We start from the raw sequence: 27,809 nt of genomic DNA, 5'->3' as shown, positions 1-27,809 counted from the left end.
TGGTTAATCTTTATACAATATCTGTGTCACAGATGATAACATGTATGTTCCAGTTTCGTATCCACATTTCGGTCCTCTCTTCCTTAATTATGACATCAATGAATGCATGTGTATTGATCATCGACAACAAGGTGTTCCACAAGTAAAACATAACTTTTCGTTGCATCTCCAGTTTGGAGGGATTTTTTTGTGTTAAGCTTTAAGTTTAATGTTTTCCAAATCTTCTTCTCTTTGCTTCATCTTTATTATTTTGCCATTGTATTGACAGTTTCGATTTATGTGAATGTACTGTTATTAATAATGATAGCTTGATTTTGTAAAATATGTCATTACATCCCAATAGTTAAATGTATGAATATACTGTATTTCCAGTCTACATTTAAGATATGGATGTAAGAGTAATGTTTTAATCATCTTTGTCCACTTTCGGCTTTCATCTTGGTCTTTTTGGGGGCATCTTTGCTAGCCAATGGTTACGATGTAATTCAGTAACTTTTTTTCCACGTTTGCAGGTTTTTTTTTCAATTTTCAAATATATTTGAGAATTTATTATCGAAATGTGCATCAAGAGAGTTGAACGATACCAAAGGAAAAGTAAAAGTCCTCGCTCGAAAACAATCTCACCTCCTTCTACATTGATCCATTGTTCTTTATACCATGACATCGCCCTGAACAGTAAGTATGTAATCAATAGAGCTTATCCTGAATCAGTCGAATGCACAAAGAGAGTTAACTGTCAGCAACTAACACATTATATCAATATCAATGCATACTGGAAAAAAACACAAGTACCGAGGCTACCAATAACTACATTTTGATTTGATTTCATTCTGTCAAAAGATTAATTTTGATGAAATATTTCAATCAGGAAAAATATAAAACGTCACCTTGTTACACGTTGTTTGTTATAAGGCTGATACAGTGCGAAGAATTTTATGATGTTCATGTTTCTTTATGTGTCTACTTTCTATGCAAATTATGTGAGACAATTTCAGTTTGAATATATATACTTACGTCATTGTTTTATTCAACAACAGATGTGTTATATAATATCATCTTCCTAATGTTTTGTGCGATTTTGATTTTTACTTGTTTTCTTTCTTTGAATGTCTATGTTTATAAGTTTATAAGTAGGATGTATAGGACACGAAATAATAGACAGTTTAATGGTCAAAACCTATCTAAAACCTAAATTGAAAACTTCTAAATTTCAATATCAATTTTAAATATCACGGAAATTGGCGTTAAATGAAATATTTTCTTCCCTCAAAAATGCAAAATAAATATAAAAGAAATAAATGTCATGCAGCGTTGTCATAATATGAAAATCAGGAGATGTGATATACTTGCCAATGCAACAACATTAGACCAATTTACACTAAAAATTAACAATAATAGGCAATCGTACAAACAACGAGAAAACACGAATATATATATTGTCAGGTATAAACAAAAGGCCCCGAAATAACAAATGTAAATCAATTTAAGAGAAAACTAACGGCCTGATGATGTATAAAATAATGAAAACTACTGATTGATTTACAGGCTCCTGACTTGGGACAGGCACATATGTAGCACTATTGCAAAACTAGATCATCGTAAGAGTTTTAAAACATAATGATTTAGTACCAGTACATATTAACAACAAGTGTTGTATAGTTGTTCAGTTCAATACTTCATTCCCCGCCTCGGAGTTACCGTCCTATGGTCAGAGAGTCTTAGAAATTATATTCTTAAACCCTCTGTTGAGATAAGCGACATGTGGTGTTGCATTATATCGTTATCTTAATACAATAAACTGCTCTTGTGTCAGCTTTCAACATAGATAGATAATGTGTGGTAGGTATTGTCTGACTGACCAATTCTCCTATTATGGTCAGTACTATAAGTCCGTCTGAATAGATGTTATAAATCACAAGAGCTTAAATTGTAATCCCTCTGATCTTCTACAGGTATGATGATAGTTACTTTGTTACACGTACAGAATGTGGCGTTTTTAACTAGTTTGAAACTTGCATTAAGTGTGTGATTAGAAAAATATAAGAAGCATACGGAAAACACAAGAAATATATTGCTGTTTTAATACAACTTTCCAACAGAGACTATACGACATTAATTTAAGCTGTTATAGGTCATATACTGTCTTCATTAATATACAAAAAACAATACCGTAATGACAGCTATAACAGACTGCGACATAACAAGATGTGACACAATTTAAACGACGTAAAAGCTAACGGCCCCATTAATAACACAAAAAAAAAATGAAAAACATATACAATCACTGAACTGCAGATCCTGGACATGCAGGCACTAACTGAGTGTAGCGTGGTTCAACATGTGCAAATCTCCCTCTAACCTTGGACAATTATGTAACAGATCAACATTATAACAATTTAAAAATCCTTTTAAAATGGCTTCCTCATCAAATCGACACGAAGCACAAAAAGAACTTTTATTAGAACCAAAAAGACAAAGCCATAGAGTACCGATATAACTGAACTGTAACTGAAAGCTGATGACAAATGATAAATACATCATGTACATATTTATCTCTCGAACAAAGTATCTACCTGTGCATCTCCTGGAAATTCAGGATAAATTTTAAAAAAGCGTTGCGAAGAATTACTTTGAATCATTTCACGGCATCGTTTCATCACAAATCATATAACATTTCGGAAAAATGTGTAACAAGCTGGTCCGGTACAAAGTTATCTACTATACATTTTAAATGTAATACAGTGTCAAAAGTGCCCTACGATAAAACATATTGTTTTAGTCGGGGTGATGTAGGAGTATGGTTGACTGATCATTGTATTAAAAAGAATATTTCTAAGACAATTCATACCTATCTTTGTGTAAATCATAGGATGTTAGACAATACTGTCATACTGGTTATTATTTTTTTTTTATTTGCAGTTCAATTTTTCTTTATTTCCACTGTTTGATCATTTATCTATTATCTACAGTGTAAAGCATTCATTCACAAGTTAAATCTTGACTTTCTCATTTCGAACATCTGTAGCAAGTCTTTTGTGGTATAAACTAACGGGCTAACAAATCAGGCAGATAAAGTAGGATTAACTATTAAGAATATATAATGTGTCAATAATTTTTGAATATTTTACACATTTATGATAAATATTATAAGAGGTTAGTTCTTAACATGTGCGATTTTTTGTATCTTTTTTTCTTTTAGGCTTATTTGAAGTACCTAGTTGTGTTAACACTGTAAGTAAAATGTACTTTTTCGAACATGGTTTGGATAATTGTTTTTGAAGATATGGACAAAATATCATTATCATATATAAAATACAGTCTTTGGAGGACTGACAATTACGTTTAAGGTAATGTAGATTTTAAGATTATTATTTTTTTATTTCAATAGGTATGTTATGTGTTTTTGGTTCATCATTCCCCTTGATTTTAGGGACAAAACAAAACATGCAAATATCGAACTTCTATGTAACAGAATGACAAAGCTTATTCAAAATCATATAATATACTTTTTATGAATATGGTTTCCACAATTCACTTTAATTTCAAAACTTAACTTTTTATTTCTGATTAATTAGGTTTCAGTAATTTATTGATATAATAAATGTTTTAAAGTTTAAAAGAGACAATTTGTATTTTCAGTTTGTTTCATTATTGTATTGATTGAAGTAGGGAGAAGTGATGAGTAAAAAAAATAACTGTTCATATGCATTGTATTTAAATGTCTAGGTCAAGTATTAAACGGATCACGTAATAGGATACATGGCTTTAAAGGGCAGTTATTAACTGGGAAAGATTTCGATATAGACATGATATTTTGTAGATATCTGTCTATTGTTATGAATTTTCCTCGGAGTTCATTATTTTTGTTATTTTACTTTTTGTTAAAGAATATATAATCCTACATACGTTTGTAAGTTATTTCGTTCCTATCTCACAGGAGTTTACCCCAATCTATTTCTATTGTAAGTTACACATTGCAAAAGGATTTATTTTCAATCTACTTATTCGTACTTCAAGATGTTAAAAGTGATTAGTTTCCGACGTACTAAACTATGGTAGTAAAATATCTAAATAAAACAAAAGAAATCTTTCTATAGGTCAAAACGTTTCCTATTTCGACTAAAATGCAAAACTGTCTTTTTGTGTTTGTTTGTGTATGTTTGTTTTGTTTGTTTTGGTGGTTTTTTTTTTACTAAGTAAGTGTTTACAGGTGGGTCGTTTATGTTTTCTAACTAAACTATCATCAAACGCTAAGCCTCTTACTCTAATAGTCTAATACATTTGATTATGTCCCTGATCGGTTATTTGTAATAAATGTAAATAGCAGAACATAGCTTGCCATGTGGTTTTGGATTTGCTCATTGTTGAATACGTGTAGTTAAAAGATATTAAGGAGAACATTAAATAAAAACCAAGAAGACTAAGCAAGTTCTGTATCTTGATTGAATGTAATAAAAACACATGTATTGATATTTTATTGTGTGTCTTTTTAAAATGGTATACTACCGTTTTATGTTATGGTGTTTAAACATTAAAATCTTCTGCATTTGTATAATATTGTGCTACGTCAAAAACCTTTTCAGTGGTTGTCTATTGTTGATGTCGTTCATAAGTGTTCATCGATTCTCGATTTTTATAAAGATTAGAAGACCATAGGTGTCTATCGGCGTGAGCCAATGCTGCGTATTGAAGGTCGTTTTTTTTGTCCTATAATTGTTAACTTTTTAAACATTGTGAACTTGAGTTGAGAGTTGTCTCATTGGTACACAAACCACATATCTTTATTCCTATGTTCAATAAAAAGCATATGAGTTCTTATATTATAGGATTCATGAATAAATTTCTATCCATTTAATATGAAGGAGTATTTATGACATTCCTTCACATTGTAATGGAAAAAAAATTATTTATATTTTATGGAATATGAGTGCTTATATATGTTCTGTTAATAAATGGAGACACGAGTTTAGTGTGGATCATAGAGACAGCCATTTAACAACACAAAGAAATCTTAAACATACATTCATTTTCAATAATGTCAACGCTGTGTTAGATAAAATACCACATCTCAATATTTGTTTATGAAACAAATACTAACTTATAGTTTGTAAGTGTTGTTAGTGTATTATATATTTGTTCTTATTATTACTGGTATGTGGCTTCTGACAGAGATTGAATCAAATAAAGATTTAGGCATTTTTGAAACCATCTCTCCTTATTGGAAAATACTAACTTGTTCAAAAACAAATTTTTCATCGAATATTATAGAAATTGAAATTGTTTGATAAATGATTTTCTTAATTTTGCAGGCAGCTATCATTAAAATGAACATTTACAGCACAGCTCTCGTCTTCGTTTCGTTCTGTTACATTTATTCAGAAGGTTAGTATCTATTGGGAAAACTTATGACTAAAATTACTTACACATATCATTAGTGCTTACCTGTTCTACTAATTGTAAAGATAATGCAAGTTCCATATTTTGAAAAACTCGGTATATATTACACACGAAAAATAATTTAAGAGGCATACATTATTGATAGAAACGAACGTTTTGGTAAAAATCTTCGAAAGAGTTTATTAGGTTTAAGGGTGGCTACAAATACTAAATGTTTATAGGAAATTTTTTGTTGAAAATATAGCAAAATTCAAGTTTTGCCATTTAACAAATATTTTACACAACAGTCTGCATATAGGACGATCACAATGCCATCCAGTTTAAAGATTGCATAAGTAAACCCTGGTGTTTAAATTAGTTTAAGATAGAAAAAATGTACACAAATATCTAAATGTTCATTTATCCTTCCACAACTTCAGTGAACGGGATTATCGTGAACAAATTTTTATCCTGTCAAAGTTAATACAATGATCACAAAAATCTAGAACAGTACAAATATTTAGTTCAAATACTAGATTTTGATACAATTATTGACATCGTAGATAAAAGTTAACGTACAACTATATTCATATACGTCGAAAGATTATTATGACTTTCGCATTTTAAGTTAAAGTACTGCCATGTGTCGCGTAGAATTGGTTTAGGTTCATAATTAATTCTTCAAAGAAGTATGAAATTAGATAGGATGAATTCATATTATTTATACATTAAATATCAAAGAGTTATTTTACAGAATATTATTAATATTAATATGCCATTGATCGAAAAAACGATCGAAATTACGTAAAACAATCTAAAATCAAAGTACTTGCTATCCTTACTTGACGGTATATGGTATGCTCCTAGATTGCCATACAGATGACATATAGTTTTTTATATTATGGTTATTTGGGAGATAATTGGTCAGATATCTGAGAATAACCTTGCACATCCATATTCCAATACTGTCATTTTATAGATATTTCGTATTTCACGTTTTGGTATTTGGAACAAATAACGGACAAACGGATGGAAACTAAAAGACATGAAACAATAAATTTATTGTTATCAGCCTAATTTGACAAAACTAATAATGAAATATGGCCGAGTAATTGACCTAAACACTATTGAATTGTCACGATTAACACTTTCAAATTATTGTCATATGCCAACTATGCTCTTCCTTTTCGAAATTGATAGAGGAAAACTCAAAAGTAGCTTGCAAAGGATTCTGACACTGTTGATGCAGGTGCGACCAGAGGAGAAAATGGGTTTTGTGACGAAGATGGAAAGAGATATCGTAATCCCAAATCTTCCTTTGTTCTTGTAACAATTGAAACCCCAAACAAAATAGATTTTTCAAAAAGATATATATTTTACCTTCCAACCTTTTAATATTCATTTGATTTCTATCTTGAGTGAGTAAAACTCAAGGTATTAGTCGGCTTCGGGTTGTTCAATATTTAGCGTTCTGTATAGTGTAATATGAATGTTATTATTTCGTTGGGTTTTTTTTTCTTTTCTTCATTTTGATGCCTTTTAATTGTACTTGTGGCTTCTCTATTGCCCGAATATTATCTTCTCTCTCCCTCTTTTAAATAACTTTTTTTAATTAGCTTATCAAATGTCTATTTTAGCTTCATCATCACATTATCACAATCCAATTCAATGCCATAGAGGAGGTGGTAGAGTTTGTGGAGCGAATGGCCACAGTTACTACTCTGAATGCAGAGCAAAACGAAGGTTAGTATTTATTACATTATTGTGTTTCCAATACACAGTTTTGTCGCGATATAAGTGGCAGATACATGATCATACAAACACTATAAATATAAGTTCTATAACACATTTCAATGTGACGTTTGAAAGTTTTAACAGCAGAGCTAGTTTAATTCTAGAAAATAAAAAGTTGAATTCAAAATGTATTATTGTCAAATCAAAGATCTTTATATCAGATAACTATGTGATTTTGGCTGTGTTATCATTATTTAGAAAGAAAAAATGCGAAATTATTGATATTAAGCAATAGTTTAACATGAAATATATCATTACGAAAAATATCTATACCTGCTGCAGATTCCACAAATTTTGTATATTCTAAAATAAAAAATAATCATCAGGGACGACTGGATTTTTAACATTACTTTCCCCAACAATGAAATAGGTTATAGACTAACTCAGACTATAGATGTTTTTTTCATAATTGTTTTGTTTTTTTTTTACATTCAGAAGTTTGTCCTCCTTATGCTCCAACACAAACTCCACATAACCACAGACACACATACACTTGCCTTCGGTCTTTTCATACGCCGCTGAGCTCATATTTCAAAAAGTTTTCAAATTATCAAGATGATGAACAGCAATGAAATAAATGTTTTACCAAAAATAACAGAAAATCGAAAGACAACAGTGTCATTGTTGCGTAATTTACAATTGAATTCACATTAATATAATTAAGATCGTAGCAAGAAATCTGTAATTAAAAAAACATAAAAAAAAAAACAATCGTGTTATAGAAAGAAAACAAATTGACTATCCCCAGTCATGCTTGTTAGGCTTTTAAATTGCTGGTCCTGTGCCAATTATACTCTTTTGATTTTAAATGATAGAGGAAAAACAACAGTAGCTTGCAAGGGATTTTGCCCATGTGGATGCACGTGCGACCGAAAGAGGAAATGGGTTTGTGGCGATGATGGAAAAAGATATCGTAATGCTTGTATTGCAGGGTGCTAGTAAGTTTTACCATATCTGTGAATGATGCTCTATGTTTGCACACATACCTTTCCTTGTATATGTGTAACATTTTTTTTAAATGAAATTCGTTATTAATGTCATTAGGCTATGTTGTCACTATACACCATTTTTTTATGAATGATGCAGACTGTTCAGCGTATGTTATTGAATAATCGGCTCTCGCTGTGAAGTATAAGTATAAGCGTTGTGACATCAGAAATCTACGGGAAACTGCCCTCGCATGTTAAACACATTTGTTTATTATATGCCGAGTTAAAGTTTCAAACCGAGGAGTCAGACAATTCATAAATAAAGTGTAATAAACCGATTAATAGCAAAATGAAACCAAAATGTGAAAAATTAAATCACAATTATACATACCAGAGGTGACAGTCCTTCTCTAGTTGTCTGACTCTTTGTATGTATACATTATATCGCATCAACCAAGGCGTATAACTAATAACCAGTTAAGTTAGGTTTTTTTTCTATTTTGAAGCAAAGTGAAGATAAAATGTAGTGGTCAATGCCCGTGTGATCGGTGCCCTAGGTGTCCCACACGATCCCGTCCTGTGTGTGCGAGCGATGGCTTACCATATCACAACTACTGCCATGCACGCTGCAAGTATGATTATTGATTCATCAATTGTAACTAAGATGGTGGGGAATATAGTATATGTAAACAATGCAATGCCCTTTGGTAACGATTTAAGAAAATTAATGAAAAAACTGTTATTCTTTGCTAGAATTAGACACTCATTAGGTTTTTTTTTAACAGTTCAATGAGTTTAATAGAACTTTTTTAGTATACCTTGTATCAATTATACGTTACGTTTATCAACTGTTCCAGTCAATGATAGTCTTCTGTCACAGCCTGAGTTTCTATCTATCGTGATTGTTCTCATAACATCCGCAAACATATAATTGTTCGGATAAAAATAGTGTTTACTCTCAAAGAACTAGATCTGTGTAGCATATTTTTTGTGATATTTCAATACTTTAATTATATATCGACATTTTACAGGGGATTAACAATAGCCTGTCGCGGTAAATGTCCTTGCAGAAAGCGTTGTAAATGTAAACATGAGCATGCACCTGTTTGTGGAACGAATGGGAAAAGTTATGGAAACAAATGTCGTGCAAGCTGTGCGTAAGTAGCAATATACACCAGGTATGAAATTGTAAATGTGTTATTTAAATGATATTTTGTGGTGCTGGTGATTATGTCTTTTTAGGGATACAATTTATACTTCATTCCGTTATGTACAACAATACTTCAGATAAACATATACTTCATGCTTAATGTATAACATAATACATTTAAATTATAAATGAACATGGCTTTATTTGATCAACGGGAGATAATCATTTTTTATTCACACGTTGTATTATGCGCATTTTGATAGTTCTGAAACAGTTGTCACTCGTTACTTAATCTTTTTCAATTCGAAATATCTTTTCCAAATATTATATAAATATACTGAATAATATTTTAAAAATACAAAAGAAACTTTAGTTGTATTTTGAGGTTTTACGACTACAAACATTTTTATGATATAAACAAATTACTAAAGTTTCTAGTAGTAAGCGTTACTACACAAGACGCGTCCTGGTGCACACGTGTTAACATGTTTTTACTGCACATGATACGTATTTACCACATTTGTTTACCACATTTAACTCCAATAGGAATGTGTTTATATTCTGTAATGCACGTCCTTACATGTTATTTAGCATGTAATATTAATATATATTTTATGATTTAATTTCTAAGAGCTGTCACTATATAAAGTTTTTTTCTGTTTTGTCCAAATTTGCTGTTTGTTTCCCGATTAAAAGAGGTTATATATTCAAAATGTGATTTATAGAAAAACTGAAGTGGCGTGTTCTGGAAAGTGCCCTTGTAGAACAAACTGTGTTTGTCCTAAAATATACTTCCCAGTTTGTGGCAGAGACGGAAAGACATATGGCAATAAATGTATGGCTATATGCGGGTAAGTGTAACTACTTTAAAATACGCAGCTAGAAGAACCATATGTTGTCCATGTCAATGAGAACTTTATTCTATAAATGCATAACTAAATGTTATAGCTTGTTAATTATTTTGACACTATAAGCGCTTACATGGTCCTCTTTACTCAATGATTCTCCTTCGCTGGTTAAAATTTGTGTGTCATACATTTGACATTTCTTACTTTACAATAAATGACAATATGAAATATTGTTTATGTTTTACTTAGAAGGTTATTTAATTGTATCCAACTATTTTTGATTTTGGTCACCTTACTTTATGATATTGTTACAGATAATTCCTATTATAATGATTTTGTAAATATTCGGTAAACATGCTTGTTAATATAATCAGAATCTTTCAATTATTTCGTTAGATAATAAACAATATACATTACGTTCCGTATATTTGAAAAGAAAAATTAGAACCAGGTGACTCTTCAATGGTTCATTAATATACGACGATTTTATAACCTGATAGCATTACCATGTTTCAATGGAACTGATATACTAAATCCCCTTATCGCACCGCGGGTAAATTGTCACGTTGTGATTGGTTTAACGCCGTCACATGGTGACCACCTATGAGACCGTGGGAGGTTAGTAAATTTCATAGGGGGTTCGAGACGCGGTAATATTGACGTCATCTATTAATGCTGTTGTGTTTCATTGTTTATTTTTAAACAAAACGCATAAAAAAGTCCAGCGTGCGATAAATTCGTTATACGGTTAACTACTGACCCCTTCGGAACATAGAGGGTGAATAAAATCTATAGGGGATTTGACCTCCAGACTCACCCCTTATGGATTTTACTAACCCTCTATGGATACGTAGGGGGTCAGTAGCGAACCAAAACACTTTAGTATGTTGTTTGTCTTGTGTTTTACAGGAAAGTTCCAGTGGATTGCATGGGGAAATGTCCTTGTTCATCTCATTGTTATTGTACTAAAGACTATAAACCTGTGTGTGGTTCTGATAATAGAACCTACATCAATAGATGTTTGGCAACATGTGTGTGAGTAGAAAGTTGAAAATTGATATATAACTAGTGTCTCAGTGGCTCATCGATCAGATCATATTAATCACAGTTTTATTATAAGAATAAAGAATCTAGTAATAATTATTTTGAGTTTCTATTTCCAGAAATCGTGTTGAACATACATTTGCACGTTGTTCTGTTGTCAAGGGCATATTGAATGTATTTTTTTTTTCTTATTCAACGTCCAAATTTAAGTAGTCAATACAAAAATGTTGAATGCTGAAACTAAATCTTACAAGCTATTGCGTCGTATGTTGCAAGAGGTAAAACAAATCTTTGCAATCCCTTACCTTTCATTTATTTTATTTTATTATCCAATAGCAAAGTTGGAGTTGCTTGCAATGGAAATTGTCCATGTCCACCACCTTGTGTTTGTACTAAGGAGTACGCCCTTGTATGTGGAAAAGACAACAAGACATACGGGAATAAATGTATGGCAGGATGTGCGTAAGTTAGAAGCTGTGAACAATTGTACCTTGTATTTTCTTACATTTGTTTAAATTCATTTAATACTTATAATAATTGTATTCATTTAGCAATAACATGGTGCAGAAAAAACAATTTCCCAAATTCATTTCAATATTGAGCAATACTAATATCTTTTTATGATATACCATTACTATATTACAGAAAAGTTGGAATAGCTTGCAATGGAAAGTGTCCATGTCCACCCGCTTGTGTTTGTACTAAGGAGTATGCACCTGTGTCCACGTGGAACAGACAAAAACACATACGGCAATAAATGCATGGCTGGATGTCCCATGTTGACATGAATATCAATAATGTGGTCATCTTTCTAAATTTCCTGTTTACAAAACATTGAATTTTTCGAAACACTAAGGATTTTCGTATCCCAGGCATAGATTACCTTAGCCGTATTTGGCACAACTGTAAGGAATTTTGGATCCTCAACGCTCTTCAACTTTTTACTTGTTTGGCTTTATAAATATTTTGACATGAGCGTCACTGATGAGTCTTATGTAGACGAAACGCGCGTCTGGCGTACTAAATTATAATCCTGGTACCTTTGATAACTTTTGCTGACATTGTACCTCAAATTTAGCATGTCAAGTAACATTTAAAGTTTAGTTATTACACAATAATTATAATTGTATTAAATATGTTGTAAGAACCCTTGACTAAGATATGTCAGCGTATAAACGCGCTTTTCTCATTCCTTCATAGCAATATATAACGTTATACTGATATATGATATAACATTATTATCATATTACAGAAAAGTTGGATTAGCTTGCAATGGAAAGTGTCCATGTCCACCCCCTTGTGTGTGTACTAAAGAGTATGTTCCTGTATGTGGAACAGACAGAAAGACATATGGAAATAAATGTATGGCAGGATGCGCGTAAGTGTGCTGCTGTTATCAATTTTACCTCATGTTTACTTACATTGTTTGTCATATTTTTTAGAAAATAATGCTATAATACAACGCACAATTGTGTGGTATTATTTCACCTAAGGGTTTGTCAATACGACAAAGGAACTTTTACTCAAAGTTTAAGACAATGCCGTCCGGTTTTGTTTTTTTTGTTATATTTGAAATACAAGATATACAGCACAACATAGTTGGATTACAATAAAGCAACAAAAGTAGCACTGAAAAAATCCAGATCAAAATATTGCTTCTGTCATAAGAATAATTCTTGGCAGCTTATTTGTGCCTGTTTTATTTCTCTCGTTTGGTAGACTTTTTTATATGAAGAGTTACCCATCAAGTTTTGTAGTCGTAGTAATAACTTGTTTATTTGTGTTGAATTATACTTATGACCGTTATTTCACTACATTTCATGTTTTAGTATACGTTAAATTTGAAAGTAACTGATATTTAATTTTACAAAAATGTATGTTTTGAAAGGAATTGGGTGGTATATCAAGCATTTAGTTTAAAATATAATGAGGCCTTTTTCAAAGTAAATATTTCCTGAAGAATTTTTTCTATACACATAAAGTTTAAAGAAATTAAAGAAATTATGATATCATCCGGAATAAAAAGATAGCGTCAAAATCAGTCTTAGTCGATGCATTACATATATGGTGCATATTAGACTAAAACAATACCACAAGCTAATTTTACAAGTTTAACCATATAGACAACTTTGTGTTAAAAATTATTATCTTATAACAGACAAGTTGGAATAGCTTGTAATGGAAAGTGTCCATGCCCACCTCCTTGTGTTTGTACTGAAGAATACGCCCCTGTATGTGGAACAGACAAAAGGACATATGGAAATAAATGCACTGCCGGATGTGTGTAAGTTGACTATTATATAATCAATTGTGTATTCAAAGTAAAATGTTGCTCTTGTTTGTGTAACCAGAATATATATGCATACATATGTTTACAAGGACATGCACATTCTGAAACATACGAGAGTAAAATTATTGTATATAATATATTTAAATAAAACAGATAAACAACAATAAAAGGTCATGACGTATCTGTGTGAAATCTGTTCTGATGCAGTATCACTGATATAAGAGTACAAGACAATCACATATTGAATCATTCGTTGAAGTATTTTGACCTTGCTTTATGTAGCTGGGGAGATCTAGTTTTAATGTCAAAATTAGGAAAATTTCTTCAACAGCATTGGTGTTTAATGGATAGTCAATAACTATTTGGCATTCGATTTAATTGCACCATTTAGTTCTAGAAGGACAAAAATCACTTATAATAAGCTCATTTTCAATGTTTAACACTATTGATATCTTAATATGAAGAACCATTATCATATTACAGAAAAGTTGGAATAGCTTGCAATGGAAAATGTCCATGCCCACCACCTTGTGTGTGTACATTAGAATACGCCCCTGTATGTGGAACAGACGGCAAGACATACGGCAATAAATGTGCAGCTGGATGTGCGTAAGTTAGCAGCCGTAGTTAGTTTTACCTCATGTGTCGTTAAAAATTGTTACTCTAAAGCCAAAAAGCTAATATTGAAATGATATTTGTGATTACCCTACATACGATTGGTTTATGTGATTTTAACAACGATGCATTACATTAACAACAACAATCTCACAAGCTTATTTTCTATGTTTAACAATATTGGTATATGTATATGAAAAACCATTATCTTATTACAGAAAAGTTGGAATAGCTTGCAATGGAAAGTGTCCATGCCCACCTCCCTGTGTTTGTACTAAAGAATACGCCCCTGTATGTGGAACAGACAAAAAGACATACGGCAATAAATGTGTAGCTGGATGTGCGTAAGTTAGCAGCCATAGTTGGTTTTACCTCATATTTAGTTAAAATGTGTGTTACTCTTTTGACGAAAAGCTAATATTGAAATGATATTTGTATTTACCCTAAAAACGATTGGTTTATATGATTTTAACAACAATGCATTACATTAACAAAAACAATATGTATATGAAAAACCATTATCTTATTACAGAAAAGTTGGAATAGCTTGCAATGGAAAGTGTCCATGCCCACCCCCTTGTATTTGTACTAAAGAATACGTCCCTGTATGTGGAACAGACAAAAAGACATACGACAATAAATGTGTAGCTGGATGTGCGTAAGTTAGCAGCCATAGTCGGTTTTACCTCATATTTAGTTAAAATGTTTGTTAGTCTTTTGACGAAAAGCTAATATTGAAATGGTATTTGTATTTACCCTAAATACGATTGGTTTATATGATTTTAACAACGATTCATTACATTAACAAAAACAATATGTATATGAAAAACCATTATCTTATTACAGAAAAGTTGGAATAGCTTGCAATGGAAAGTGTCCATGCCCACCCCCTTGTGTTTGTACTAAAGAATACGCCCCTGTATGTGGAACAGACAAAAAGACATACGGCAATAAATGTGTAGCTGGATGTGCGTAAGTTAGCAGCCATAGTCGGTTTTACCTCTTATTTATATTTAGTTAAAATGTTTGTTAGTCTTTTGACGAAAAGCTAATATTGAAATGATATTTGTATTTACCCTAAATACGATTGGTTTATATGATTTTAACAACGATGCATTACATTAACAAAAACAATATGTATATGAAAAACCATTATCTTATTACAGAAAAGTTGGAATAGCTTGCAATGGAAAGTGTCCATGCCCACCCCCTTGTCTGTGTACTAAAGAGTACGTTCCCGTATGTGGAACAGACAAAAAGACATACGGCAATAAATGTATGGCTGGATGTGCGTAAGTTTGCCGCTGATTTAGTTGTTCACACAATGATAATTATGTTATTGAATGTGTAAGAAATATCTTTTCAAGACTTGCTTTCCTCCTTTGTATACACAGCAGTAAACCGGTTTGAGAGTCGATGTTTTCATGAAATGTTGCAGAAAAGACTATAAATTATCACAAGCTAATGTTCTATTTTCAAAAATATGTACTATGAAAAAGAGAAAAAGAAACAAAATATTATGCATGTGTAATCACAATAATTTATCAAATATATTTTGTGAAATGACTTATGTTATGAATACTAATATTATGAAAAAATAATACCTTGCCAAATAGTGCTTCCCTTAACTATTAGGTAAGCTAACATGAGGGATACTAAGTTAAAGCTGTAAACTTAGTACATTGTTACAGCAAATATGCAATAAAGATATTGTTACGTCGGAAAAAATAAAAAATATGAATATAAGAAAGACCAATGGTTTATTACAGAAATGTAGGAATAACTTGCAATGGAAAGCGTCCAATGAGGGGTTGATAACTATCGGGCATTCAATTTAATTGGAAAACTTTTCAGTAAAAATAGTAAAAAAATACTCTCTAAACCTTATTTTCGATATCTAACAATGTCAAATCTGAACTTGAAAGTCCTTTATCACTATTATAGAAAAGTTGAAATAGCTTGTAACGGAAAGTGTCCATGTCCACCACCTTGTCTGTGTACTAAGGAATACGCCCCTGTATGTGGAACAGACAAAAAGACATACGGCAATAAATGCATGGCAGGATGTGCGTAAGTTTGGAGCTGTGTACAAGACATAAATCGTAATAAAAATGTCAGATATAAGAAACAGTACTTTTAAATTTCGGTTAAACTATGCTTTCTTTTGTTCATTTAAGATTAGATGAAATTATGACTGATCTCTTTTTAGACCCCTATATTGGAAAATCACAACAAAATATATATCATACAAATACAATCATACATATCTTCAAAAGACAGACATCAGATTGTCAGAAGTAAGCTTATGTATTTTTTTTTTATTTTGACTGGCATTTTTTTTAATTTACATGAGGTTTTCAAACTACTTCACTTTAGAACATGCTCTCTTCATTTCCAAATCTTGTCATTTGTATATGATCCAGGGCTTTACCTTAACATATATTTTGCTAGTCAATAATTTTTACAAAGATACTTTTATGGTTTTTTAAATATCTTATGGTATTGGTTTAAGCTTTGGCTCTTATTATTTTAGACCAAATTCTGTCTAGTTAGTCTAGTAAGTCATTGTTTGCGAAATGTCGGTTCAAGGATAGATATGACCTCAAATATCATAGTATTTAATGTTTCTGCATTAAAGTGTCTACATTACATCAACCTGTTCATTTATCAATAAAATTAACATAATTTTGAAAAAATTTAAATAATTTCACATTTGCTTAAAATAAGTTTTTCTTATGTCCAATAGCAGATAATTTTTCAAACGTGAAAATCAAAGGAAAATATATTTTTCCTGAAACAAACTAAAACCTAATGTGTGGACAAAAAATCTATTTACACTTTATTGGATTTACTTGTAGGAAGATAGATATAAAATGCAAAGGAAAATGTCCATGTAAAGAAGACTGTGTGTGTACGGCTCACTATGATCCTGTTTGTGGTAAAGATAAGAAGACTTATGGCAATGCATGTGTAGCTAGTTGTCAGTAAGTTTAAGTCCAATATGTTTAGATTATAGCACGTTTTTCCATGTTTTTGTAATTATGTGTACCAAGTTATAGACTATTAAACCAGAAACTCCCATGGTAGATTTAATTGCCTGCTTTATAAATTATTAATTGAATAGTAAATATTATGAGAGTTACTGTTATATATGTGTTTCATTACCATTTTGAGTTTCATATCATTCACTGGTTAAACATTCAGATGCCACTAATTTGTGTTATAAGACTGCAATAATGTAAGCTACACATGATCTTTTAACATGTGCTTTCGATTTCAATCTTGCCAGTTCCTCTGCCTCTACGTACTTCTACTTCCTTCACGAACCAGCCAAGAGTTTTTAAAGTAGCGTTATCCAATTATAATCTATCAATTAATCAATAAAATGGGTCTCGTATTTGACTGTTTAGTTCACTAGCGTATTATTATGAAAACTTTAACAGATAAATAGAACTTCAAATACCAAAATTAAGATTTGATTTGAATTAGCGAAAAACTATAAACAAGATAATTAACGGCAAAACATATAACAAAACAGATTACTGTCATGCATCATATTTTAGTCTACAATGTTTGAGAGTGTCCATAGTAGAAAATGTTCATAGCCGTCAGTCAGTGACAAAGGTTCTATCTGTCTATAGAACCTATAGTTTTATACATGTCGGTCTTCAACTATCAATAAATGAATATCTTAATTACGTCGAAGGGATAACTGTTTACGATTAATTACACAAAACGGTATATTTGAAATGAAAATGAAAAAACAACTTATCCATAGAATATTAATATTGGATGTGAAGTAATATAAAGCTGTTACAGTTAATTTGTTTTTGTAGGTAAATGTGACAAGCAATATGAAGCAAATTGACTTAAGGGAACGGATTACAAGTTTTAAAACTAATAATAAGAGACAAATATCAACAGTTTAGATATTTAATTAGTAAGGAGTGTTTAACATTTCGATCTCTATTTGTACTCATAATCTCTACACCCTTTATATTTCAGTAAGGTTGACGTAGCGTGTATTTTTAATATTAATTATTAATGATTACGAGTACATTGTTGTTTTTTCTTTCAGTAAAGTGGGCGTGGCTTGTAAGGGGAAATGTCCATGTAAACCACCCTGTATATGTACGTTGGAGTATGCTCCCGTTTGTGGAAAAGACGGAAAGACGTATGGAAATAAATGCCAAGCGGGCTGTCAGTGAGTTTTATACATTCATAAGCAATATTGCAATAATATTATATCAGTGTTTTAACAAACGGGAGTTATGATATATTTAACTGCGCACTATTTTTATTAAATTATATTTAAGCTGTTTTACCAGGGTGTTTTTCGTAATGATTGCTTATAGTGGAAGATGAAGTCATGTTATAGTTGTTGGCTAGGCATCCATCTGTTATATCAGTCTTTCGTTTAATTTTGATAACTTGAACTATGTCATAATCTTATAATCTGTTATATCAGTCTTTCGTTTAATTTTGATAACTTGAACTCTGTCATAATTTTATATGCAGTTTTGTATCAAATTTCGTTATTCGGACCCCGTTAGCATATTTTACAGAACAGGTTTTTCTTTTTTCTGAAACGCGTATGTTATCGACATTTTTCTTCTAAAAGTTATTTGGTGGATAGTTTGAAAACAAGATTTCGAAGACGTTGTAATTTCGTTCTTTCAGCAAAGTAGGCGTGGCTTGCAATGGTAAATGTCCATGTAAACCCCCATGCATCTGTACTTTAGAGCATGCTCCCGTTTGTGGAAAGGACGGAAAGACGTATGGAAATAAATGTCAAGCAGGGTGTCAGTGAGTTTTATTCATTCATGTGCAATTATCAATTGATATCGTATCAGGGTTTTAATTCATTTGAGCTCCATAAGATCACAAAGGATTTCTGATATGTTTGACTGCGCATTACATTGGGGTTTATTATTATTATTAAATGTAAGCTGTTTCATGAAGGTTTTTTTTAATGATTACTTATTGTGTTATATGAAATAATTCACATAATAATACAATTATAACTGTTATAATTATCTTTCTGTTGATAACTAAAATTATTCCGTTATTTGTTATGTTGATTTTTTTCTTCAAAATGTTCTACCCAGTCTCTTTATATCATATCTAACTGGAATAGTTTTGCTAATTTCTAAAGCCTGTCCGTCCTCGACATTTTTTGTATGGTTGTACGGTGGATAGTTGTCTCATAGATAAACCTACCGAATCAAATTATTTTAATAACGAGTCATCTCTCGTACATGCATATATGTTTTGCCCATTTTTTCGTACTGGTGCGGAAGGGATTAGATCCTGTCAATTTAATTTCTTCATGCATTTTTTAAACGTTGCAATGGATTCCTAATTTCCGTCAGTGTGTTTCCGATATAACATCCTTTTGCATCAATCAGGACACGATGTTTATACCTAGACGTAGTATGTAGGTTCAGAATGAATTTCAATATTTTATATTTAACTGTTGAGAGTTGAGAAAGTTTCATTACACAACGTACCGTCATGCAATCTATTTCGTTTTCGAGTAGCATTCATATATTCTATTTTATAACACGTTTCATTATTTTAATGTATAACGAATTTGTTGGTATTTGTTGGGATCTTTTATGTTGACTTTTTTCACTTACTAGTATATGTTTGTTTCTATTGGTTTTTTTTTAATTATTTTGTAGTTCCGTATTTACTGCTGTACTTTATCTTGTAGGAAGGTACCAATTGCATGTCAAGGGAGCTGTCCCTGTAAGAGTTACTCTAACTGCATATGTACGAAGGAACATAAACCTGTTTGTGGAATTGATGGCAATACCTATGGCAACAAATGTCAAGCCGACTGCAAGTAAGTACATAAATCATAGAATGACTGCAATTAAAATAAAGTAAGATAGGCAATGTAACGATTCAAATAAGAATTAGATAACAATTAAAATTTGTAGCTACTATTTGCATATTTTTCAAATTTTATAAACCACTTAAACTCTACTGGAACAACCTTATTCGTCTGTCCTTTCGTCAGTATTTTCATCAAACTACTTCAAGTGTTTTGCAAGGTATGTATTATATCAACGAGTTTATACGTCACACGCAGAATCTACCACGCAGAATGACATCGAATATTTCATAACACACGACACTCTTAGTTTAAAGGAACACATATTGTGAAACCATATGATGTCTAAGTTCCAGGAAATATCTTATGAAGGTGGAAACAATATTATGTAATGTTTGTTCTCAAGAACTCTTAATATCCATAGTTTTGTTTCATAGGAAACAAGACTATTATGCAGAATAATTTAATATATATGTTCACCAAACATTTATGATCTTGGTCGCCCTTACCGTTGTCATTGAACAAACAGTGTACTGAATCCTGACTTTTGATAATGATCTGAGCAAAAATATCTCTCTGAATGGATAAATCCTCAATACTTCATCTTTTTGTCTGACCACAAATAAATCACGGATCATATTCCCCGAGTAATTAGGTTAAATAGTGAGGAACTTACAACATCTTTTCGTTAAGTAGTATCTGTACAGTGGAAAAGTGAATTCTAGTAATCATGTTTTAGAACTTTTTTTCTTATCAACCTTAAGTCTTGAATAAGGATTGTTGAACTTTTATGTTTTTGATTGTATGTACACTTCAAAATATTCAACTAGTAATATATAAAATATCTAATTCATTTTATTTTAGACATGTACTAGTAGCATGCCATGGCACATGCCCGTGTCATCATAATTGTCACGACTGCCTTTCTGAAGGAATGCAACAAGTGTGTGGAACAGACCACTTTACTTATATAAATTCATGTTTTGCAGAATGTCAGTAAGTATATTCCAATATATTGATTTCACTTACATACATACAGAAATGCATGTAATAATAATTTTGAATATGTTAAATAACTTACACATAGTAAAGGTCACATCTACAATTAATTTATACGGGTTTTTTTTAAACTACAACAGAGTAGAAGTCATAACTATCGCATTGTATCCTAATGTGTATCACCTCAGTGGTGAATCCAGGGAACCCCCCTTTTTTGACGATCAATGCATTTGAATGGGACATATAGTTGGAGCCCCCCTTTTTTTACATGGATTGGGAACCCCTTATTTTTTAAAAGGCTGGATGCACCCCTGCACCTGAACATGGATGAAGTATTTGCCAAACTTACTTAGGGCAACAATTATAACCTTTATGTTAATACAAAATCAATGTAATATAGCTTGTCCTACAGTACCTTCACACTATACTCTATTTCAAAGTAAATTCTCAGTAGGTTTTAGTCTATACCGTTATTATTGTGGCATTATTGACCTATATGTCGAGTAACTGTTCGATGTGTTGGAGCTATTGATTTTGGCATTTGATCAAAGACTTTATGGTTTGAATTTTCTGAAGAGTCTGGTATTTTTGTTATTTTACGTTTTTCTGTTCCTGCTTTTTCATAGTCTGTTTTTACACAGTTCAGCATTGTAAACTCCTACCCATTAGGGAAATAGAAATTGAGTAACAGTTGATCACGATGCTTCCATGGAAATTTATTTAAAACAAGGCATTGTAATTCATTATATATCGGCTCTAATCTTAACATCTTGGTAACATTTGGAATACATTTGAACGCTTTAAAAATCGTTTGACTCGCATGGATTTATAAGGAATTATATCTTTGCTATATAAACTGTTTGTGCTGCACAAAATGTCAGAGTAAAGGTAAACGATTACAGAAAATAAATTCAGAAAAAAAGTAATTTCTCATGGTTCTTCCCCATATTTATATGTTTGAAAATAGACCTCGAGGTATTAAATTTGTACAAATTGTGACAGTTTTTCACATTCGTTTATATAAGGAACAGATAGTACTGAGGTTAATCTATGTGAATGTTTCTTATAAAGTTCCACAAATTCTGTTGTGAATCCAGATTGAATCATATAAAAATAGATTTAAACCGACCCCAAGCGATTACAGAATACCTATTGCAAAGTTGTACTCATGCTTAACTTCATACTCGTAAAACATCGAATTTTGTTTTATTTGTTGAGACCTTTTTAACAGTTGGACAATAATTTATGTTTATTATTATTTATTTTGTGGGAACTGGTTGTATGCTTTTATATATTAATTGTTCGTTTTTATATGGATTTTTTTCTTTAATTTTTCCATAAATTTACTTCTTTCATCTGTTAATATAGTATTATGTTTGTGTTCCTTACGTTTTTGGTCTTCTGAAAAACATGCATAGTGATGAATGATCAGAAAAAAGGAAGGTGAAGACTTCATTGCTCTTTTAACAACAAGCGGTTATTGGTGCAATATGGTTGCTATGGAGTTATAGAAATTCGGCAATGCAACCACAACAAACTTTTGTTTTATAATTAAGGGGGAAGAAAGTCCAGTGTAAAAGTAAATGCCCATGTCCAAAGTCGTGTACCTGTACCAAGGATTATAAACCTGTCTGTGGGGAAAATGGAAAATCCTATTTGAATAGCTGCCTTGCAGGTTGTGCGTACGTATGTTTTTTTTAAAGTTTGTTTTGAATGGTAAAAATGTAGATATAAAGATAACTACTAAATAATTGCATTCAACCAATAACTTTAGGTTATTTCTAATTATGGACAAGAACAATAAAGTAACTCATGAAACATCGGATTCAGAAACAGGAAATGTGTATTAATCTTTCAAATAGATATCAAAGGTACCAGGTTTATATTTTGATACACCAGACGCGCGTTTCTTCTAGATAAGACTCATCAGTGAAGCTCACATCAAAATAGTAAAAAAAAAGCCAAACAACTGAACAAGTATAAGGTTGAAGAGCATTGAGCACCAAAAATTCCAAAAAAAGTTGTGCCAAATGCGTCAAAGTCAAGCGCCTATCTTAAGCTTAATTTTGATGTTAGATGGTCTCATTTTTGGACGACTTAGATGTTAACATTAGGAGCATGTATGTATCGGGGAAATATCATAGGCAGTAATTTGTGAACAGGGAAAGGCATTTTTACACAATATGCATATATTTTACACGTTTTAGACATCTTTTGCGTAGAGTCATATAATCTCAACGATACCTCGATCATAGGTGAAAAAGCAGTAAGAATGAAAATTAAAAAAAAATATATATAAAACAGTGGCAATAAGTAAAAACGCTAAGCTTCTTCATATTATTCATTAAAAATAAGTTGACAAGAAAAGCTTCGCTTCCTCTACATGCGTATGTATACTGTCATACGGTTCCACTATAGTACACGAAGTAATGTTTTCTTATACACAGGAACATGAGGAAATTAAAAATAATGTCACGCACAAACTTTGAGTTTCTGAAACGCTGTGTGATATAAAACAATTTTCAATTATGTGTTGTTTCATGGTATGACAGTGGTGTTCTTTTGCAAGAATGTACAGTACATCTGTTTTATAATGACGAAGGTGTGCGTTTTTCATCAAGGCTTTAAATCATAATTAAAGATTAAAAAGTAAAATCACAAAAATACTGAACTCAGAGGAAAATCTAATCGTAAAGTCTATTATCACATGGCAAAATCAAACGACAAAACATATAAAAAACGGATGGACAAGAACTGTCATATTTCTGACTTGGTACAGGCATTTTCAAATTTAGAAAATGGTGGATTAAACCTGGTTTTATAACGCTACACCTCTCACTTTGTTGCCATAATAAACTGCATTCATTGCATTAAATCAGTGACACTTGTTCTAGTTTAGTTACATATCGGGTTTCATTGGAAATTAATTGTCATTTTTGTTTATTCTAGGAACGTTGGAATTAGCTGCAACCATAAATGTCCTTGTGGATACGACTGTCACAAGTGTTCATCAGCGGGAATGCACCCTGTATGTGCCTCACATGGAGAAACTTTTATCAATAAATGTTTTGCTGCGTGTGGGTAAGATTTGTTGATGACTTATTTTCATTTGTTGCCTTAATTTGCATCCTTCAGATGGTTTTGTGACGAGATATGGATATCGGTACGTTAATGTTGCCTCTTATTTATCAAGATGTTACCCTGACATCAAGCTGTTTGTTCATCAATTACTTCGAAAAAAAGCCACTTGATATTCAAAAGCAAAGAAGTTTCTGCAGTTTCTGAAATTAAAATCTTTTAAAATGGTAACGCATTGAAAATAGTTCTTAATATTACACAAAATGATTTAGGAGGAATATAGCAATTATTCATATATATATGTGTAGAGTTGTGTTTATCAATTTGCAGTTCAAATTATTTAATTTTATAATTACAGACAACATGGACAAGCAACAATCCAGTGTGAGGGACCATGTCCGTGCAAGCTGTAAATTAAACAAACATAACAATGTTGTGTTGTCTTTTTTTTTTAAACAACATTAAGGGTGCCAATTTCACTACACCAGATTCATAATTTGACAAGTTTGTGTCCCGTCAGTGCATGATGCTCGAAGCCAAAATATTTGAAAATCTAATGGCTACTACAAATGTTGAAGAGCTGATAAAACCAAAAGAATCTGAAATATAGTAAATCCTGGACAAAAAAAATAAGCTTTGCAATATCGGAGACAAATTAGTATCCTATGCCCTTAAAGCCACACTTGAAAGACTGTTTGAGCGTTTCAAAGAGGAATGAAAATGTTTGAATCTTAGAACAAAAAAAAATGGTTGTTCCTAAATCGCGTTTACCTATTTTGATGTTTGCCCTATTTAAGTTTGAAAACGTTTCTTTGTCTTCTCTTTCAAATTCATATGTACCTTTTGATACTCTAGTCGTTTCTGATAAGATCAATTCATGTTAATTAAGGGCAAACGATACAGTTTTGATCCCGTATTTACAGTTTGATGAACATTTCTATATACTAGGTTATATTTTGCCTGATTAAATCAAATATATAATAAAAAATATACCTTTATGTGCTACTTTTTTAGTTAAATGAGGTCGAAATTTTGTATATTTGCTCAAAATTCGGATTTGTGGCCATATTTTTCCTTTCGAAAGAAAGCCATAACTTTTTTGTTTTGAAAGATAAACACAAATTGTTTTTTGTTAAATAATTTGTAATTTCTGTATTTTATAATTATCATAAAAATTTATGCATTTTTTATTCAGAAATAACTCATATTTCATATTTATCAAATGGTCATGAATTGAGAAAAAAACGTCATTTTTTGCTGTATATTTATCAAAATAAAAAAAAGGGCACTATTTACAGTTTTATCAAATTTGGTCCAGATAATCTCCCTGCAAAATGAAACAAAATGTCGTTCTAAAAAATAGGGGTCCATGCACTCGTTTTCAAGTTAAATAAGTTTGAATGATAAAAATCAGTCGAAAAATGCATCTTTTCCCGGTATGTATATATATAAGTTTGACGTCGCGAAAATAACATTTTACGTTGCTAACGTAAATTGTTATTTTCGCGATGTCAAACTATGACTTATCGGGGAAAAAAATCAGTTTTCGACTGTTTTTTTACCATTCAAACTTATTTAACTTGAAAACGAGTTTGATTACGCGAGAAGATTATGTGTGCCAATTTTCATGAAAACGTAAATAGTGCATTTTTTGTAATTTGATAAATATACAGCAAAAAGTGATGTTTTTTTTCTACATTCATGAACATTTGATAAATATGAGTAATTTCTGAATGAAAAATGTATAATTTTTTAGGATACTTATAAAATACAGAAATTACAAATTATTTAACAAAAATCAATTTGTGTTTATCTTTTAAAACAAAAAAATTATGTGAAAGAAAGTTTTAAAAGAGAAAAAAACGGCCACAAAAATCCGAATTTTGAGCAAAAATACAAAATTTCGACATCATTTTACTCAAAAAGTAGAACATGAAGGTATATTTTTTTATTGCATATTTAATTTAATCAGGTGAAAAAAAAAGTCCTTGTGGAAATTTCTATCAAAATGTAAATACGAGATCAAAACTGTAACGTATGCCCTTAAAGAAAATGTAGAAAAGGACATAGCATACTGGATACCTGTTACTTGAATCTCTGATAGGATATCGCAGAATGATAGAAGATATGGTTGACCAGTAAATTCTTATCTAAATAACAATTGTGTTCCTCATGTGTCGTTTGATTTTGCTTCTAGCTCAATATTTTTTGAAAGTACAGAACTTTTGAAAAAACACATGATGCCTGATAATGAAACACTGTTCATAAAATTAACAAATACAAAAACGGGATATTTTTTAAAAGTACAACATACCAAATACATACACCAGACTCCTAAAACATTTTTAAAAGAAAACGAATGTCCCTTGTTCCAGAAAGCCCGATATGGTGAAGACACTTACATGTTTGGGAGTTTGAACCAGTGTCCTTATGGCAATCTATTCATTATCCGAGGCTTCTTTTTCTATAGTCAACGCTTCCTAAATCTGCCGTTGAATCGGACTCACCAAATTATACACTACTCCTTTCTTTTGTGTACTTTACTTGATTTTGTTTGAATGTTCTAACTTTCTGACTTCATTTCACTAACACAATTAATCTAAACACTTGCCGTTATCTTGTGTTATTTGTATTTGAGATTCATAAACATTCAAATGAAAGTTCGGTAAAGTATACTGAAGTACATGCGATTTTCTTTTTGAATATTATTTCAAAATATTTAAATCCACCAACGGTATACTACTAATGAATGGTGTTTTTGTATTAGTACGGAATCATTCTTAGAACATACTCACCCCTTCTCGTCCAATGAAAAGTCAGTTTTTTGCCCTCTAATTTTCATAGTACATGGTTTTCCATATGCTATACATGAATGACTTTTCATTGTCAGTTAATTATGAAAGTGAACTCTTTTAAAAGCTGCACTAACGAAGTGTACAATCCTCTAAGGCATTTTCATTGGGAAAATAGCCTACTGATTAAAGATGAAAGAGCAAGATTAAAACAAAAACATTTTGAATTTTGCAAAATTTCATGCATTTTCTCATGGTACACATAATAGAATTCACAAAAAAAATTGGTCAGGATAAATAAAATGATATTTATTTAATTTATATACCTTACATTTGAGGGAATTATTTTTCTTTCCTTCAAAAATATACAATGCCAGACTGCTGATATATAAAGCAAAGGGTTGTTTTCGGAGAAACGCAATACATTTAAATTTATCAATAAAAAGTAAGCATTTAATGTTGAATGGTCTGAATTCAAATATTCATACAGAGAGTTTTATATCTATGAAAAAAATCAAATTCCAAAAAGGGGAGTTATATAATATTGTGTTGCTTTTTAAAACAAACAAAAATGTAAAGATATATGAGTATTAAAATTTACCTGAAGCAGAAATAAAACAATTTATCCTTCACAAACTATGTCCGTGCTATTTCATTTCATTCATTGAAATGATCATTAATTACCTATGTTTTATATTTAGTTCATTATAAAAAGTGAACTCTTATTTAGGTTTGAATATTACAATGGGAAAGGATAGTTTTGTAAGGTCACTCGAAAGTGTGAATATATTCTAAATTGGTCAGACAATACTTGGTCATGTTTTATGAAGATTTAAGCCCTCGGCTTCGCATAGTTTTATGCCCGCTGCCCTCTCCCCCCACCCCCCCCCCCCCCAAAAAAATCGTTTTTCAAAATGCAGTATTCGCATCTGAGTTGCATGTAGTAGCTTAACAACAACAATGTGTCGATTATGGAGTTAATAATAACTTATTTTTCGATTGTCACTAATAAATTTTGTAGAAAAATAGTCTGGCGCATAGTTTTCCCATTCCAG

At 31.2% G+C, this 27,809-nt stretch overlaps 1 protein-coding gene across 2 annotated transcripts; it reads left to right on the top strand.

Moving 5' to 3' along the window:
• The first annotated feature begins 532 nt into the window (after nucleotides 1–532).
• Nucleotides 533–24,398, top strand: LOC139493382 (agrin-like). Of its 2 annotated transcripts, XM_071281751.1 has the most exons (26): nucleotides 533–675; nucleotides 3,200–3,231; nucleotides 5,310–5,382; nucleotides 7,014–7,119; nucleotides 7,986–8,108; nucleotides 8,606–8,731; nucleotides 9,131–9,256; nucleotides 9,975–10,100; nucleotides 11,007–11,132; nucleotides 11,478–11,603; nucleotides 12,394–12,519; nucleotides 13,300–13,425; nucleotides 13,915–14,040; nucleotides 14,265–14,390; nucleotides 14,579–14,704; nucleotides 14,893–15,018; nucleotides 15,213–15,338; nucleotides 15,991–16,116; nucleotides 16,905–17,030; nucleotides 18,125–18,250; nucleotides 18,727–18,852; nucleotides 19,763–19,894; nucleotides 20,750–20,881; nucleotides 22,441–22,566; nucleotides 23,834–23,965; nucleotides 24,321–24,398. In XM_071281751.1, the coding sequence occupies exons 1-26, from the start codon at nucleotides 558–560 to the stop codon at nucleotides 24,373–24,375; spliced, it is 3,045 nt and encodes a 1,014-aa protein (XP_071137852.1). In that variant the 5' UTR covers nucleotides 533–557; the 3' UTR covers nucleotides 24,376–24,398. The 2 variants fall into 2 exon arrangements, with proteins under 2 accessions (XP_071137852.1, XP_071137853.1); XM_071281752.1 differs by lacking the exons at nucleotides 533–675; nucleotides 3,200–3,231 and adding an exon at nucleotides 3,234–3,347.
• Nucleotides 24,399–27,809: the final 3,411 nt, after the last annotated feature.

Source organism: Mytilus edulis, chromosome 10, assembly GCF_963676685.1.
Source record: "Mytilus edulis chromosome 10, xbMytEdul2.2, whole genome shotgun sequence".
In the NCBI taxonomy this organism is placed as follows: Eukaryota; Metazoa; Mollusca; class Bivalvia; order Mytilida; family Mytilidae; genus Mytilus; species Mytilus edulis.
The sequence above is the reverse complement of the archived record's forward strand: the minus strand, read 5'-3'. Positions and strand labels throughout refer to the sequence as shown.